This window comes from Nipponia nippon, unplaced genomic scaffold (assembly GCF_047370975.1).
Source record: "Nipponia nippon isolate SJK-2023a ecotype South Korea unplaced genomic scaffold, ASM4737097v1 scaffold_15, whole genome shotgun sequence".
Taxonomy (NCBI): domain Eukaryota; kingdom Metazoa; phylum Chordata; class Aves; order Pelecaniformes; family Threskiornithidae; genus Nipponia; species Nipponia nippon.
In genome coordinates this window covers 1,311,736-1,329,579 of record NW_028262331.1, presented here as the reverse complement: position 1 = coordinate 1,329,579, position 17,844 = coordinate 1,311,736, and the positions used below count along the sequence as shown (strand labels likewise).

Genomic DNA, 17,844 nt, shown 5'->3' with positions numbered 1-17,844 from the left:
TGGAGGAAGCATCCTTGCACAGTCCATTTAATAAGCAGCAGACCGATTGCCTCAGCTCCCTTTCCCTGCCCTTTTACACCTATTTCTCATCTCAGGTAGGGCTGAGATGGTCTCAGGACCCACGATTGGGCAAGGAAAACTGGGAACCAAGGATTTTCAGCCAGAGGGAGAGGATGACCAAGTCTATTTGTTTAACTCCCAGCATTACTGTTGTCTGCCTCCCTCATCTGGACTCACACCCTGCTAAGTGACTTCTTGCTCTGCCAAGCCACTGGCCTCATCCTTAGGAAGATAAATGCATTTTCTCGTAAGCAGGGGCAAGGGGACAGGGACAGGGGACAGGGACCGCAGACACCATGAGCAGAGCGCGGCAGATCCGGCTCACGAAGAGCAGCTGCGGGCGATGGCTGCTGCCCAGGAGCGCAGCAGGACTGGGATGCTGTCTGGTACCGCTGAGCAGATGCCCCGACAGCCAAACAGAGGCCAGGAACACTAACCTTGACATCACACTGCTTTGAATGGCATCTGAAAAAAATACGTTCAAAAGAGCCAGGTGAAACCCTCTCCGGATCCCTGAGTTTTTCTCCCTGTCATTTTTGCAGCAGTGCTGTGCCAAGACACCATCCTTCTGTGCCAGTCCCCCCCCACGTCACAAACAGGCTCAGCTGTGACCGCAGGCACAGCGACATGGGGACTGGGGAGTCAAAGTAAAGCTGTTGCTCATGGGGAGCAAGATCCACAGATGATGCTTGACCCAGAGGTCTTGTAGCACCCCAAGACGTATTGCTCCCCTCCCTCTTCACAAGTGTTGCTGCTGCTAGATAAACTGAGGCACAAAAAGATCAGTGACAGCCAAAACATTCCAGTGAAGAATTAGAAATGGATATCTGGACTCCTGCTTCTCTGTATGCACATCTAACTCCTAAACCTCATTATTTAGGGGGCAAACATATTTCTGAATATTCCTCTATGGAGAGCGCATAGATGCAGTGCAGAACAGAGGCTTTTTGCAGACGTTTGCACTTTGGTGAGGTGGCTGCTCCAATGGAGACAAGGGAATTGATTCAGGCTTGCTTATGGTTTGCTATGACTTGATTAAAGCTGACGTGCTGAAAGACACAGTGAACTAACCACAGCCTGGCTAAAATATTGGTCTCCACAACTCGGAGGGGCACCTGACAGTCCACAGCATCACGACCACAAAAAAGGCACATGCACAGCATGCAGAGCATCATGATAACCTCTAAATCCTTAAGTATTTAAAATCATGGTAATTAAAGGAAGGACCTGCAAAGCCAAATGCTGACTACCTATAAGACACTGTCTGCAACCAGAGACCTGGCAGCACTCACGAGACCCTCAGGTCCATCCTGCTCCTGTGCTTTGCAACCATCCACGCCAGCCCTTGGATCCTCTCGCTCAGGTCCGTGCTGCTGGGATTCACCGGCACGCTGAGCCATTCATCTCCCGACTCGCTCTAATGGCAGCTTGTCCGGGCCCTTTTCAAGCCATGCATCAGCCCCCGAGCCCAGCGCCAATAATGAGGTCCTGGGAAATGAAATAAATAGCGAGCCATTTGCTTGGCACTCAGCACTATGGATGGGATGTCTAATGCAGCTTAAACCCAGGCCAGAGTCTGAGTTCATGCCTCTGTCTGTGCAGTTAAGTGAGAAGAAATGGCTTCTCAGAGTAATTTTCAGTTGGGGACCGGCTACTTTGACTCCCCGGAGCTGCTGTGGCTTCCACAGAGCTGAGGTGCCCCAGCCCTGTGGCTCAGAAAGGAGCTGGATGGCTGAGATGCTTCCCACCTGATTCAAAAAAGAAGAGCCATCACTTCCATTTCTGGGGCGGAGAAACCATTCCCAGGCTGCTTTGGATGGAAATCTCTGTTCCCGTGGCACTGCCAGCCCTGTTCAGCCCCAAAAGCCACAGATCTGGGTCAGAAATTGATGTATCCCTTTGCCAGGGAAAGATGCTCTGGACAAATTGACTGCATCCCAAATGAACTCATTGGGAGCTGGAAAAGGTGTGCTCGGAGGTGGCCACCTGGCTGGATGTGCAGACAGTGTACAACCCACCAGCGCCCCGCTATATCCACGGTTCTCCTGTGCCTTCAGCTGGAAAATGGGGGAGACAGAGGCATTTAGTCTCCTTTGCTTCCAGTCCCAGGGTGTGTGCCGTGTCCTTATGGGCCTGGACTGCAGTGACCCTACCCTGGCCCCTGTCCTCCCATGCACAGCTAAAGCCAATGCCTAGGGAGTACATTTGCAGAGCAATAAGGTAGCAGGTAAGGATGAGACCCCTGAGTCTGCACAGCAACACTTACTAGAATAGGAGCGACTTGCTAAAGCCAGGGTTTTAAGGCAAGGGATTGAAGAAACTTGTAAAATTAATGATCCAGCCTAGAAGCTTGCATAAAAAATTAAAAATCCATATTAAAATTTGTATAAATGTGTCGCAGCAAGATTTAAATGCCTTTTAAAGCATGTTTAGCTCTTGATCTGAATTTGCTCCATTCCCATGGCCTGAGGCGACACAAGCAGCGAGTTATCAGCTCACTCCACCGAGAGCCCGGCTGAAACGGCTGCGAGGAGCATCAGCCCGGCACGATTCACGGCATGTCAGGGAGCACCGAAGCCTCAGCAGCATCTCTGCAGTGACAGACAAACCCAGCAGATTTGGAAGGAGCTGGATGAAGACACAGTCTTCATCCCTCTCCCCAAAAGCATCTTCTTCCAGCTTGAAGAGGCTCTTTCTCTGCTACAAAAAGCCAGAAACCCTCAAGCCTCTGACCAAGGGTATCTGAATATCCACCACTAGTAACTCGCTTGCTCGCCAGCCAGTTCCTATAACTATGTCAGCATAGCTGGAGTTCAAACAATCTCTTTAATTGTTGTCCAGATGGTGTCCCTGTAATTCTAATTTGTTGGCAGCCAATCTCATTTTATTTATACTCTCTTGCTGTAAGGACTTTTTCCTTGCAGATGATGCTGGTGCCTGTTCTTGCATTTTGGGGGCAGGGAGTCCAGGTGACACATCCCCCCTTGGCAGAGGGGGTGTGGAACAAGGGGAACAGAGCCTCTGCAAGCCCTTCCCAAGGCTGCACCCAAGAAAATGCTTGTCCCCCTGAGTAATCAACCTGCCAAAGTACTGGCACCTTGTGTAGGGCTTGGGCTGTAAAGCATTGGAGGATGGAAATACTTACTGTTCTGGAGTTTTTCCCCCAGTCCATAGCTTTCTGCCACCTTTCTGCTGAGGATCTCTAGTGCTGGAGAATACCCAGTGCTGATCTTCAAGCCCCAGTTGTCCCTAAGGCAATGCAGCAACTAAAACCCTCAAGACATGGTCTTCCTCTCCGGTGAAACACAGAGGAGCCAGACCTCCCTGTCCTCAGCCACTTTGGGTGTCCAAACATTATCATTGCCTGTTTGGGGTGGGAAGTGCTACTAATTTCAGCAGAAAAAAGCTTTCCTGGAGGCCAAGAGTGAAAGGTCAGTGATGCTGGGGCTGGATGGATGGACGTCTGTTTGTCTGTGGCACACGGGACCTCACTGCCGCTCTGTGCAAGGTGGGGAAAAGCTTCCCAAAGCCAGCACAGGGGAACTGAGCTCTTCCAGATGCACCGCAGCGGGGCAGGGGCCTCGCATCTGCTGGCCTCTCCAGTCAATGCTGACATCTGGAAACTACTAATGTGGCTGGGGCAGACCACGGTGAATTATAACTACAAATATCTCCCTCGGTGAATTCCCTTGAACCTCATCAGGGCTAAGCCGGCACGCAGCCTGGGACAGGTAGCCACAATTTCTCCATCAGCAACTCCGCTCCTCCACTGGACACGCGCTGTCTGGAGCAAATGTGCACCTTGCAATAAAATAATACTCTGCAGAATATTAATACCGCGCCAGTTTTTATGATTTTTAAATGGAGGCTGCTTCATACCTGAAACTACCAAGTCCCAAGGAAACCCACACTGTAATTAAAATATGTAACTGGAAAATTAGCAGGAGGAGCTCAGCAGAAGTGAGAAATACAGCTGCTTCTGTCCACAGAAGAATCTGCATAGTGATGCCGCAGTTTTATATTCAGAGACACGAAACACTATTAAAGCCCAATATAAGGCATAAATTACTCCATTTCCAGCCATGATCACTCACAGCGGAGACACTGTGGATAAACCTCTCTTTAAAAAGAACTCTGCAAAAGAGAAAATGAGCTTTATACAGTTTCATCCACTCAATTAACAGGCTGCTTGCAGTGCTTACACTGAAGCATGGACTTGCAGACCCACGCACAAATCCACACGCAGAGCATCCCGGGGTGGCCATATCCCAGCGCACACCTCCCCTTGCTATGTCTGCTGTCCCAGGAGAATATCCTTGCAACTCCTTCCTTGCCAGCAGGATGCTCTTACTTCTTTGTTTCTCTTTCCACTTTTCCAAGTGTTTTTTTCTTCCCATGGACAAAAAGCCAAGCGGAGCAGACTCAGCCTGTTGCTGCTCCATGAGTCAGTCAAGTGACTAATGCCTCTCCCCCCGGGTTTCCCTCCTCGAGCACATTGCTTCTCCAAAACACCATTTGGTCTCACCTGGGACACAGTCTCAGCCACCGACACGGCGCAGCCAGCTGGCTGTTGAGGCTGGAGGGAAGCTGCCTGCCCCTTTACCTTCTGCACCCATCAGCAGGATTAAAATCTCTGCTAGCAAACAAGCAGACCTGGAGAAAAATCAACCCCGGAGAGAGATACGAGGAGTTGCACAGCAGCCCCGACTCTCTAGCAAGCAAGGGGCTGTTTATCAAGCCTTTCTGATAACACGGGTGTGAACTAGGATCTGGATCAGCCACAGTCCTCATGGCTCGTGGGGTTTCTGCTAAATAACGACCCCAAAACGAGACTGCGAGGTGACAGTGCTCTGCAGCATCATGGTCCCTCCCTTCCCAGGACTTACAACATCCAAGGACCACCACATCAGATATGCACAAGAGGGTAAACCCCCTTGATTTTGGCCTTGTTTTCAGAGGCAGGGCTAGGATGGCATGGCTGTGTTTGCGATGTGGGACTATTTTACCCAGTGTCCCTCTCAGCAGGGACCCAGCATGCCACCAGCCAGTCGTGGGACTGACCACCTTGCCGTGCTGCTCGGACTCCAGAACTGGCTGCAGCCCCAACACACCTTCAGCCACTTGGCACTGCCTGCGTTATTGGCATGTGGGAGACAACTGTTAATTTAAAATCCATATGGAGCGTCATTTAACTATGCCCTTTAAATTATTTCAAGAGCTGTTTCCCAGTATATGCTGAAGCTGCTCATGGTTGACTTTTATGCAGGAGCCCAGGAAAGAGTGACCCAGTTAAGAGTGTCTGTAGGTGACAGAAGGGAGGTTGCTGGGAAGAAGCAGAAACCAGGTAAAGCATGTCCTTGCAACGTGGTGTATAATCTATAATGATAGAAAAGTCCCCTGGTGAGGGAAGTCCCCAGATTCCTGCCTTGAAGTCTACCACACCCCAAGCTCCTGCAGCCAGCAGCTTTGCCCCTATTTCATGTGTTGCTCTGCTGACATCTCCAGTTTAGGCAGGCAAAACCATGCACTGGCATTTCCACTCTGGGTCTCAACCTTAAGGACCGCATCAAGCCAGTCAGGTTGATGTCTACAACTGCAAAAAAACCCTATCTCCCAGCCTAGAAGAAGCCTTGTAGATACCCCAGACCCCACCTGGGGCAGGGGCTACGTGGTTTAAGGCACCAGATGCCAAGAGCTGTCCTACTGTCATGCAGCAACGTTTCCTCCTGCATGGGCACTGCTGATTTCAGAGGAATCTGGGTCAGGTAAGGATTTACCATGATGTCTTTCTGGACAAATAGCTGCTGCTGTTGTTCACATTTGGGTTTTCTCTGCAAGGCACTGACTAGCACGCATTTCACAGACACTTTTTGCAAAGCCTACTTATAATGCATGTGCCTCCCTTCAGGTGATATTTGTCAGATTCCTACTATGGAAATGTTTTTACCTCCTGACAATACCCTTTAGATAGTGCCTATGGAGGTGGATGACTCAAGCTTGACATGATTCCCATCCACCATTTTTTATTAAAAATACTCCTAGCAGTTCGTAATGTGAAGACAGAAGCTGGTTTTAAAGGGGATGTGGAAACCACAGAGTATGCACAAACTGTGCCACAATTTTGTGTCAGCCAACAATAGCCAGAAAATCTATATGTAAAACAGTTCCTCCCAGCCTTAATTTATAATCTCATGCATAGAAACCGCTACGCATATGGCAATAATATCCATCCGAGACCCCACCGTACTTCGCAATCCCTAAGAGACAGGTTATGGACGGCCTGCCACTTTCAACTTCGTCATTTATTTGATGTTACAAAGTTAAGTATCGCCTAATATAGCTTTCTGCAAGTTAATTCCCTTCGTGATGGTGACAGCTTCTAAAAACCCTCACGCTACTACAGAACCGCAAATAGCAAACACCGCTGCTAGGAATAGACAAGCCATCAGCAGAGTGACCTGCTATCTCTCCAGCCTCTTTCCTTGCATAGTATTTAAAGCAGGATGGAAAAAAACAGAGCGAAGTTGAAGTCGACAGATGGCTGATGCAAGTCGGAAAAGTTTTCATAGGAGAAAAATAACCGGTCAGAGAAGAGGCAGAGCAGCACCCTAAGCACACCGCTCTGAACGGCGTGCGCTCATCTGAAAACCTGGACTCCTTCCCCCTTATGTTACTTGAAATCAGAAATATTTTTCATTTCCTGATCTCCATATTAGCCTTCATCCACCACCCGCAGGCTGCAAACACGGAGCATTCGTCTGTATTCACTGCAGGGACATGGACGGGGAGACAGGCTGCGTTCCAGCCAGGCTGCGCAGCGCCTTCGCCCTGCAGCATCCCAGAGCCCACACTTGCAGAAATCCTTCCCAAAGTGAACGGCATTGAGACACGCAATGCTAGACGTGAAAAAAGAAAAAAAATATCTGCTGGAAAAAACCCGAGAGATCAGACACTTGTTGGAGCCTTGAGCACAGAGGAGCATTATAGAAAATTCCCGCCGACTTCCCCAGCTTCAAACCTTTAATAATTTAATATGTGTGACTGGAATTTCTCAATAGGCTGGAACTCCCTCGGGACTAAAGTCTCATTGAAAAAGAAACCAAGGAGAATTTGGCACCTCTTTCCCAGCCTGTAAGATTAAATGCAAATATGTTATTGGCATCGAGCTATCACAGCTTGATATATCCACAAAGCTCCCATACACTGACATTAACTGCTCGAGGAAGAACATTTTGTTACTCACCCTGAGATAGTTTATGCTTAAAGGCAAAAAGACTATTTCTGGTTTGGGTTTGGGCAGCGAGCAGTGGTACCTTCACCAATTACCAGCACACCCAGGCACTGATCTAGTATTAGTGACAAAACACGGTAAGATAGTGACTGCTGACCTAATGTTACATATAATTTCCAGTGGCTAGGCTGTACTCTGGTATCTGGCACACAGAAAAGTATCTCCAGCTTCTTATGCTGCTCTGGCTTTAGTGGACACGAATCAATTCGGTACCACTTCTGTGTTTGCAGGTGGAAAAAAATGGCCTGAGGTTGAGCGCTTCTCTGCTAGGCTGAGAACTGAGGCATATCTTCATGGCAAAGACACAAAGCCCTCGAAAATAGGTGTTTGTAAAGCAAAAGGCTGTCAGAAAAAAAAAAAACTAAATTCTAACAAGAAGCCTGTGCTTAACAGCCAGAGAATAAATGGATGATTAGTAAAGAGCTCTAACCATTCTCCCGAAGAACAAGAGGGATACTCTCTGTGAACACAGATGAATGAACTCCGCTGCTCTCCAGTTCAATAGCACGGTTATAATGGGGCACCGACCACATTAAACAGATGCAGCACTCACATTAGCAGCACCTCAGCTGCTGCCTTCTCAAAAGACAGCTCCACTACACCTAATTCGCTTCATTTGCCATTAATTTAACTGAGATGATCCACAGCCTCTCGAGCGCTGGTGTCTCCTTGGGGAAGGCAGGTCTGGCCGTGGGGCTGTGCTCCGCTGCCTCCTGCAGCTGCTGCTCCCACTCCGGAGCTGCCGGTAGGAAAGCGATGCCGAGAGGACTCGCGAAGCTTGCAGACTGCCCGACGTGGCTCGGGCTGACAGCGGAGAGACACAGGAAGGATGGAAACGAGACCGGGCTTCCTTCCCACGTCCAGCCACAGACCATTTCCATGCAAACAGCAGGAGAACAAATCAAGGGCAAGTTTCCCCCGTGCAATGGGACGGCCCTGACAGTGGGTTGCACCCCTGATGCCACTTGAATCAGCCCTTGACAGTTGTGTGCAAATCTCAAAGGCAATTACAGCAGGTGTGCTTTAATCAGGGTAGGCATAGCAGAAAAACCCCTGTTCTCTGCATTTGAAATAAACGGCAAGACCTCATCCAATGTCCTCCTGTCTGCTCAGCCAACCCCTGTCATCCTGAGCAGGGACAACAGCTAAGCTTTACTTTGCAACATAATTTGTCATCTATAGGATGCACAGAATCTAAGCCAGTTCAGTTCTGCTCACCAACTCAAATCTTCAAGCGAAGCTCCTGTAAGGCAGAAGAGCCCAGAAGATGCCTCGGCAGCCCTTGTGTTCCTGGGGTCTTAGCTAAGCTGCACTGAAAGTAGTTTCTCATGTTGCATCTCTCACCTGAACTGCATTCAGCTCATACTCATCGGGAAGAAGAGACGCAGTTACAAATACTCAGAAAACACTGTTTGTACTTAAGATAAGTTAATGTAGAGCTTGCAAAACCAAATCCAAAGGCTCCGAGTTGAAAAGGCAGAAATGTTGGCCTTCTGTTTTGCCAAAATGCCTCCAACCTGTCCCGGACGGACCGTTTCCACCTCGCACCATTCCCTTGCTCATTTCCTCATCAAGTTCTCTGTCAAGACCACTGATTATGATCATGGCTTGTACCAAATGTCCACTGGGAAGCAAACCAAGAGCTTCAATTTGTTCCACAGCCCTCAAAGACCAGCTGTCAACTATATTAACTTTTGCTTAGAAATGACCCTGGTGAGCCACAAATTGCCTACAAAAGAGACCTTCCCACCACGAACCAGACTGGGAGTCTACCTGGCCTCACATCCCGTCTGCGGGGCAGAAGGGATTAGCAGCAACCAGCTTCTAGGGAGGAAATTATGGGATCCTACAGGCAGCAGATGTGAACAGCCTTCCTGATAGCTTTTGCCAGCCCGAGGCCGGTCTATGCTCCCAATCACTGACCTGGAAAAGGGAATTTTAAAGCTCTTTCCAGCTTCTTAAGCCACAAGCCACCTCTGTGCATCTTGTTATACTGAGACACAGAGAGAAACCTCACTTTTGAAAGGCCACAAAGCAAATGAGAAGACTTGCTAGGAAGACAGATTCAGCTCTGCAGGTTCCCAGGAAGGGCTAAAGACATCTTTATAAAAAGATATTAGCCTAACTTTTTCTCTTGCAAAGTTTTTCCCATAAAAAGCAGCCTTACTCTTTCAAAAAGCTGCCTTATTTCTAGGCAGAAGGACAAAATCTGAGGCTAAAATCAGTCTACAGCTCTCAACAAAACTTTGGTCAGGGACCTTTGCTTTGTCCCTGATCTGCTGAGCCATCTCACTTCTGACCTGCCTTTTGCTCCTTGCTTCCTGGGGAGAATACCTCCAGTTATTGCATGACAACGCTACAGAGAAGGTGAAAACGAGCCTTTCCCCGTTCCCAGCCCCCTTTGGAAAACCACAAGGATGATGCTCACCATCCAGTTCCTCCACGGAGATATTCGCTAGCTGTTCGCTGTCGCTGCCAGCGGAGAGTGAGCGGTTCAGGTAGTTGCCTTTGTACAACAAGCCAGCTGTTACATGATGGAATGGCATCTTCTCCCTGGGCACAAGAGAAAAGGGAAGAGAAAGGCTTATTTTATTTGTCTTTGTTTTATTTGGATAGTACAATAGCCTGCCTTGAAAGAGGAGCTGGACCAAAGTGTCCTACACCAGGGCACACGCACTGAAGTAGGGTGCATGGCTGATGGATTGCAGATTTTATTTAGTGTCTAAGACAGGAGCTAAACAAAAAAGCAGCAGCTTCTTCTTTATGCTGAACAAGAGTTAGCAAGAGACAGAACAGCGGTGCCTTAGGAAAATATGAGTCTCTAGCACTCATACTGCAGCTTTCAGCCTAGAGATTTGCTATTTGATCATAATTATATAGTGCATAGGGGTCTACATTGACATGCAATTAAAAAGTCATGGGATCCAGCAGCACAACTTTCAAAGCCATGCAAGGGTCTGGACACCAGCTCTCAGACCCCGCTCCGCAGCATCGCGACCCCTAAGATGGTTCAACCCCGCCCTGCCCAGAGCACCCGTGCTGAGCGAGACGCGCGTTGCACCAGTGCCTCCGCTCCAGCCTTCAGTGGCCCTCGCTGAAAGAAGAAAATTCACATTCGAGCAGGGCCCAACAAAGAACATTTTCATCTCACAAATATGACAGCTAAGGAAAAATACTGCTCAATGGGAGGCTGTAGCAGAAAAGTGTTTGCAAACTTAGCAGGTATAAACACCGCAGCCTAGTGAAGGGCAGCCATCTGCACAGACAAAAGTGGAAATTACTGTCAGCAGCACTAACACATTGATTTAGGATACACAAGAAAGAGGCAAGTTTGCCAAAGTCAATTGAAATATTAAGAGGAAGATTTGTCATACCCTTGGCTGGTTTCAATCAGCACAGTCCCATCATGGGCCTATTGCATTTTCTACTGTACATTTCCAGCAGATATAAATCAGCAGAGGCAACAGAGCCACCCAGACATCAGCCGAGGATCTGGCCCAGGGGCTCCGCAGGGGCTGGAAGGTGGCCAGGACACACTGGGCAGTACGGTTTGGAATGGACCATTAATATAAATTTATATGGCAACTTTGGCAGATCTCCCTCACACCAGTGAGGGACACAGCCCCTTGGAAACAAACTCGAAGGGCATTCTCACTACAGCCACGCCGGGACATCAGCTTGCTTTGCCATAAGGAGATAAGTGCCACCTACTGAATCTTTCTCCAGCCAACACTACAATTACAAGGATGATCTGGCTCTTATTCAGCCATATGCTCTTACCACAGTCAATAAAACAAATATATATATACATGCATTAATTTTGTAACAAATGCCTTCTTGCCTCACTGAGTTAGTAAAAGCCTTAATAGACTCACCAAGAGCAAACTAAGCTCAAGACACAGGAAGGCAAAGAAGAAAAGCCGTGAGGTTTCTCTTGCACTGCTTAGCACGCACCTAGAATTTCTCTTGCAGTAATTATGTAAATAAATCCTAATCGTAAGTTTAAGTATTTTTATTTGGGAGCCAGTTTCTTCAGCAGCACATTAGAAACTGTAAACAAGGTTTTCTTTTTCATTAAGCATATCTGTAATTTCCCAGCACTTGCCAATTAATGTATTTCATTCTGATACGTTGCTCACTCTGACATATTGCTCTGCACTAAGATGGGAATTTTACCTACCCACAGGGAGACATATAGGCGATGCCAGCTTTGGTACCGCTCTAGGTCCCGACAAGCAGGGCTGGAGAGACACTTCCAGCCCTTTGCACCATCTTCATTAGCTTCTAGTCCCACCACAAAGTATTCAGGCAGCAATCGATCCATGTTTTCTCTTGGTAATCACACGCCCAATGTAAAAGCAATTACACTGATTTTCAAAACCTTATCAAATTAAAAGGATTTAAATCTAACACCTGCAACAGCCCAGGCAGAGCTGCGGGGTGAGCTTGCACTGCAAACACAGCGTGCGATGAGCCCATGGGGCTGGGGACTGATGCCAGCACCCGCCTGCCCTGGCCCCTGGGCAAAGGCAGCTCAGCCCCTTGCATTCCCTGAGCTCATCCATGGTCGGAGTATTTGTAAGCCATGGATTTAGGTGCACTAAAGTATTTCTGAAATCACTTTCTGTGCCTTTGCTTCTACAACCATTAAAAAAAAAAATGACAATCCATCTCCCCTGAGGGCTGAAGTGCTTAAAATCAGCTCCCACCTGGGATCCTGTAATGCGTTTTAGTACTGGGGGGGGAACCCATGATATTCTAGAGTGAGAAATCCTGGATTAAATTCTACCGCCTAGGTATATTATTTCTTTAAAAATTGCAATATTATTCAACGGAAACCCTGCAGAGCTGCTGGAATCCAGCAGCTCTCAGCCTGCCTCCAGTTTTAACAAGAGATGCTCGAAACCGGACCAGCAGCAGCTCCAGCGCCAGATGTCCAAACAAGGATGTGCAGCCGCGCTTCAGGAGCGCTCAGCATCCTGCAGACGGGAGCCTGCTGTCCAAACCGAGCCTGCACGGGGGGAGAAAATGGCAAAAAGGGGCATTGCAAGGTGTGGGTTGTGGGAGAGTTCACAGAGCAAAGCACCACGTTTTGCAAAGCACCCTATGTTGAAACACGTAAAAAGCTTCATGGGACTACGCAGGTGCCCGATGGCTGACTGGGAACAAGAGATCTGACCTAGCACAGCCAGATCGGTCCAGGCTCATTCTGAATTTTGCCAAAATGCCCGTGTTAGAAACACGATAACCTTAAGATTGCTTATGGCTGCTCCTTCCAGTGCCAGCTGGGACCCTGGGTAAACTCAAATCATAAGTGAACTGGTGCCAATGGGATCCACCCCACATCATGGTGATGCCCTTCCCGGGCGCTCCATCAGCAGTGGGTGCTGGTGCCGAAGTGCAGGGTGTCAACAGCTTTCTATCTCTTCAATAGGCTAAATTTGCAGCAATGTGCACTCACCTCCTCTGGATGGGAACGGGGAAGATGCCCCGGCTCTTGCCCCATTTTACAGAGCTGTACAACAAGCTTTCAAGCAGGCAGCTAAGCAGTGAGCTTTGCTCTCCATCTCCAAGCAGTCGAGACAGACATATTTTCCACTGAGCAACTTGCAAACTGAAAGCAGTTTTCAAAGGCATAGTGGGATTGTGGAGCAATGAAATCTCCTTGAATAATATGATGAAAACATTGACATTTAACCAAAAAGCCCTCAAAGAACCCATAAACATGTGTATGGAAATGTTACCATGGTACCTTGCCAAGGTTTCAGTCTCTGTGCCAAGCTCACCAGCAGGTTACATCCCCCGTAACGCCCGGCAGCAGCACTGCCAGCCTCGCTCTTTCCTTTCTGCACAACCACATTTGTGAAATTTATAAGATGTTCGTAAGCAATTTGCCATCAGGAAAAAAAGGCAGTTACACGATGCTCACATGTCTACGCTCGCTCCGGTTTGCATTCTTCACCAGCTCTTGTGATATGTTTTTTAAAAAGGCTTTCAAGACCCAATTGAAAATCCACACGACTATTAAACGGGAAGGTTTAAATTAAGTATCAGTCAACGAGATGGAATCAGGATCAATTTGTATTGATCTTGGATCTCCCTTGGTGGTTACCAATTCGGAAAAGATTTCTTGCTAACCTCTCTCCTATGTGCAGCACAAAATGATGCCCAAGAGTTGATCCTGGTTTTACAGCCTCAGGCACATAACACACAAGATCATTTGCAGTGCCTGGGTGTTGTGCCTGGCCAGTATCATGTATTCAGCTGTGATCTGGTGGATCCTGGCTGCTGCCCAGCACGTTGTATGGAACCTGGGCTAACAGTTCCCCGTCCTGGCTGCCAACTGGCCCCACAGTCACTGCCCCACGGGTGTTAAATGCACCAGGCAGAAAGGATGCTGGTGGAGAAACATGGGGAGATGATAAAATTGAGATCTCCATCTCTCTCACAAATCTGGCTGAGGTTGAGCAGAGGGTTCAAGCTGATAGTATGGGAAAACACACATACATGGGTGGACAAGAACACACATGCAGTACAGCAGCGTAAGCTTCATTTTCTTAGGAAGCCAAGATAAAAAAAATACAGGAATACAAAGAAAATCCATGAAGCAACCAGATGGTAGGGAAACCGGAAGAGCAGCTGTAAAGTCCCCCAGCTCGCTCTAAAACCCTTTAAAAATTCTTCAAATGAAATAACGGTGTTAAAGATGCTTCTCCCTGAGCAGAGAGAGCAGTGACTTCCAAAAAAATTATCTTGTTCTCCCCAGAGCTGAATGATTGCCATTATCTTTTCAGGTAGGCTGTGTAATATCTAGCTGGGTCCAAAGGGAAGAGCAGAGCAAATAGACCCCTGAGTATTACCTGGAAAATTCCTGGGCTATTTGATCCTCCATGCTCTGGGCACGACGCATGAGTCAGGGGACACTACCAACTTTCCAAAGAGTCTTCATTGCTGTTCTGATACATTTTCTTTTCATTGCTGCCCATGCACCAGTCCCTTCCCTCTCTCCCAAGGAGGCAGTAACAGCTGAGGATCACGAGTAGCCCGTGCTCTCCGGCATGGGAGAGACCGAGCTGGACTAAATCCCCATGTCTGTGTTTGTAGCTGAGATAGTTAAGGGAAGACAAGTCAAGCGTTTTGTTGCAGACACATGGCTTTGGCAAAATCCTTCTGCTAGGAAGAGCACTAAGTCACTTTGTCCCTTATCACCTGCACTCACTATTGCTAACAATAGCTTTAAAGATTTTTTTTTTTTATTTAATTTGTGCCGAAACTTGGCACCTCAAATGCAATATGAGCCTAAGCTACCAAAGGAAAGTCTGAAGGGCCCAAAGAGTCTCATTTTGGCACTGGGAGGAGCTCTGAGGATGCAGAGAAGGGGAGCGCATGGAGAGCTCTGTAATGAGGTGTGAGGATTTAAGCTGCTGCAATAAAATCATAGAATCATAATGCAGAAGTCTTGTTTAATCAGTCTCAAGTCAGGTGCGTAAAGAGACACAGGAATGAAAGCCTGCTCAAGCAGATGGCTTTTTCTGTAGCTACAAAATCAATATAAGTGGGTCTTGGAAGGGCGCCTTGGGATTGAGAAAAATAAGGTCTGGTGCATAGGGAGCCTTAAAAGAAAGCCCTAAAATAGATCCTCCCAGGGAGGAAAATCTTTGAGGAAGTTTGTGTTTTCTGACTATTGATACCAATAAAGCCAAATCCCCAAAAAAACACGGAAAGGCACATTTGGGCTATATATAAACAGATCTATCACAGGAAGAGAAAGACAAGAGCCTCCCTGCTCCCAGTCTGCTGCTGCAGCCTCCACAGAGCAGTAAACACACCGGACCAATTTTGGAAGCCAAATTTCCTCAGACTGTAATGCAAAGTCATTGGGCTGTGAGTGCAAGTGAGCCCTAAAGCTTCCTCTGAAAGGGTTTTTCTTTTACTTCTGGAAAACAGGAATACTCCCACTTTCTGGGAGCAGGGCTGCTTGTCAGAAGCTAGACCCAGCTTTTACACACATGATTATTTTCAGCAAATTAATCCAGCCAGATTAATTTCATACCTTTTACAAGGATGTATGGACTGCAAACATGAAACCTTAATCCACGGTGCACACACACACGTGAGATTCACTATGCATTTGCTGGTGGTGACACAGGTACAGCCTAAAACTGGTCCCCAGGGACCACTTTCAGCCCTGGCCCTCCATACTCACATGTGCCCTTGTCCTTATCACACCGTACATGGCGCTCGTGCTGTATGTGATTATTTATCGGAATAAGCCTAAGAAAATATTCCCCCATTTCAGACAATGACCAAGAAAATGGAGATCTCCTTGCTGATAGATACTGGGTTGGGATACTAGCCATAAAGTCCCCCATAGGGATCAATGGGTAAAAGGTCTTTACAAACCTTAGACCGTTTTCAGCATTCAAGGCTGTAACTGGGAAGAAAGTTCTCTGAAATGTGGAAAACAAGGTCTGAGTGACAAGCCTAATGGCTGTAGTGCCACAGAGGCACTTCACGAGCGACAAACTTCCAGGTTTGAGGACTACAAAGCGATAGGCACTTCAGGTGGTTTTGTGCTGGTTTTTTCCCCACCTTCTCCAGAAAGTTTGAAATTAAAAAGAAGAGGAAGGTCACTTGAAAAGACATCACATCGCTAAACAACTGAAGCTTCACGGCTGCCTTTGAATTCTGCATGGCAGGAAGGCAGAGCTGCGGATGCCAGGTCAAGTATAAGATATAAACATTTTTTTCTGAAAGCTGAACATGTGAGAACATAGTGGGACAGTTTTAAACCATAGTTGTTGTTTGTTATTTTTTAACTATGGCCTAGGCTGATCCTCAGCTTAAACTGCCAGGAAGAAAGGACTGCAATGACTTGATAGCTCTGTATCTCCAGGGCAAGCACAACACACACCAAGGGTATAAAGACCCCTTTCCATTCCCAAATAGGCTTAAACATGCATAATTAAACAACCATCATAACTGACTCACCAACATTTCATCCGCTCACACAAGGTCCTCTTAGCCCCCAAACTCATCCTCACCTTTCACAGCCAGCAGCCCTGAGCTGCTTCTGTTTCCCTCTCCCACTTTCTCCTACTTCTGCTGCCCCCGGCCTCTGGCTGCAGGGGTAGAGTTTAGCCAGGGTTAGTAAAAATTTTCTATCTTCGTATAAACACACAATTGTCTTTGAAAGTTTCTGAGGTGATATTAAAAGGCAAAAGAAAAGCCAACAACATAACAAAAATCTCCGAACCTCCCTCTCTTTCTCCATCTAAAAATGCACCTGGAAACTGGAAAGAATTCGTTTGGGAACGGAGCTTTTATCCCTGGGGAGGCTGCAGCGTGCATGCACCAGCCTCCCATTCCCTCCTGCGGCTTCAGCTCCTCCACAAGACAACAGGACCTACAGCATGGGGCTGCTAAGAAAAGACTGTTTGAGGACAAGGTAAGAGTTTATGAGAGAAAAACCCACAGGCTACTTAAAAGCTCAAAAATCTAAAGGCGAAGGGCTGCCATGGCGGGAAGCGGAAGGCTATAAACATGCAAATTGGAAATTAAGCAAGAGTTTTTAATGGCAAAGGTGATTAACCATTGGAACAAACTACCAGGAGGAGTGACACATTGCTGTCTCCCAAACAAGACCAGATGCCTTGCTGGAAGCCATGCTTTAGCCAAGCGCAAGCTATTGAGCTTGGTATTGGAGTTAACCGGGTGAAATCTAATGGTTTGTGATATATTGTTTTCTAGATTAGATGCTCTGACGCTCCTCCTGGGCCTTAAAAACCAAGAGTCTGTGAAGACACCCCGACAGGTTGAGCAGCATCGGTGCCGAGATGAGAACACGTGCAGCTGATAGACCTGCCAGCTCCCTCGGCCCTCTCCCAGGCGCCTTCCACCTCACCTTCATTTCATTTTTCTCTGCCAAAACTACCCTGTTAATACTGCCAAGGGGAGCGATGACCACCCTGTGCCTACCCCCGGGGACTCCCTGCCAGCCCGCAGCGGGTGCTCCTCCTGCCCGCCCCCAGCAATCGGCTGCAGGGGCACGGACAAAGTCAACACCGAGCACGTTTAGCTGAGCACACATCGCAGGTCAGTGGTGCAAGAGAGGCTTTGTACCATCACCTGCATCTGCTCAGACCATTACACCAACCCCCTCAAGAGTCTTTGCTGTTCAAATACAAAAATATCAGATTTCTCTTTTTCTGGAATACTTAGCTCACTTTTTTTCCAAGTGGCAGAACACAAGAAGATAATACAGAATTAACCGATGGCATAGGGTAACGAGGTGCTTGTTGGCAGTAAGAAAGAAAGCATCACAGAGTTTTTAGCTGAGATGAAGAGAACGTCAAACAGCAGCGACGAAATGTCACTGGTGCATCTTTAGCCCCCCGTAATGCATTTCTAATATGTTCCCCTGCTCTGTTGAACCGTTTTCTCCTGCACTCACAACTGTTGAGTGTTTGCTTATCGAGAGTGTCTTGAGGACA

General features: G+C 47.7%; 1 protein-coding gene across 5 annotated transcripts in view; it reads right to left on the bottom strand.

Moving 5' to 3' along the window:
• The window catches only part of CALN1 (calneuron 1), a 155,038-nt gene that overhangs the window by 105,328 nt on the left and 31,866 nt on the right, over positions 1-17,844 (bottom strand). For 3 of the 5 annotated variants that reach the window (XM_087751992.1, XM_087751994.1, XM_087751993.1), the window contains exon 2: positions 9,780-9,904. In XM_087751992.1, coding sequence (XP_087608118.1) covers positions 9,780-9,897 — 118 coding nt within the window. In that variant the 5' untranslated portion in view covers positions 9,898-9,904. The remainder of the gene's footprint in view (positions 1-9,779; positions 9,905-17,844) is intronic. The other 2 variants (XM_087751989.1, XM_087751990.1) reach the window with 1 other exon arrangement.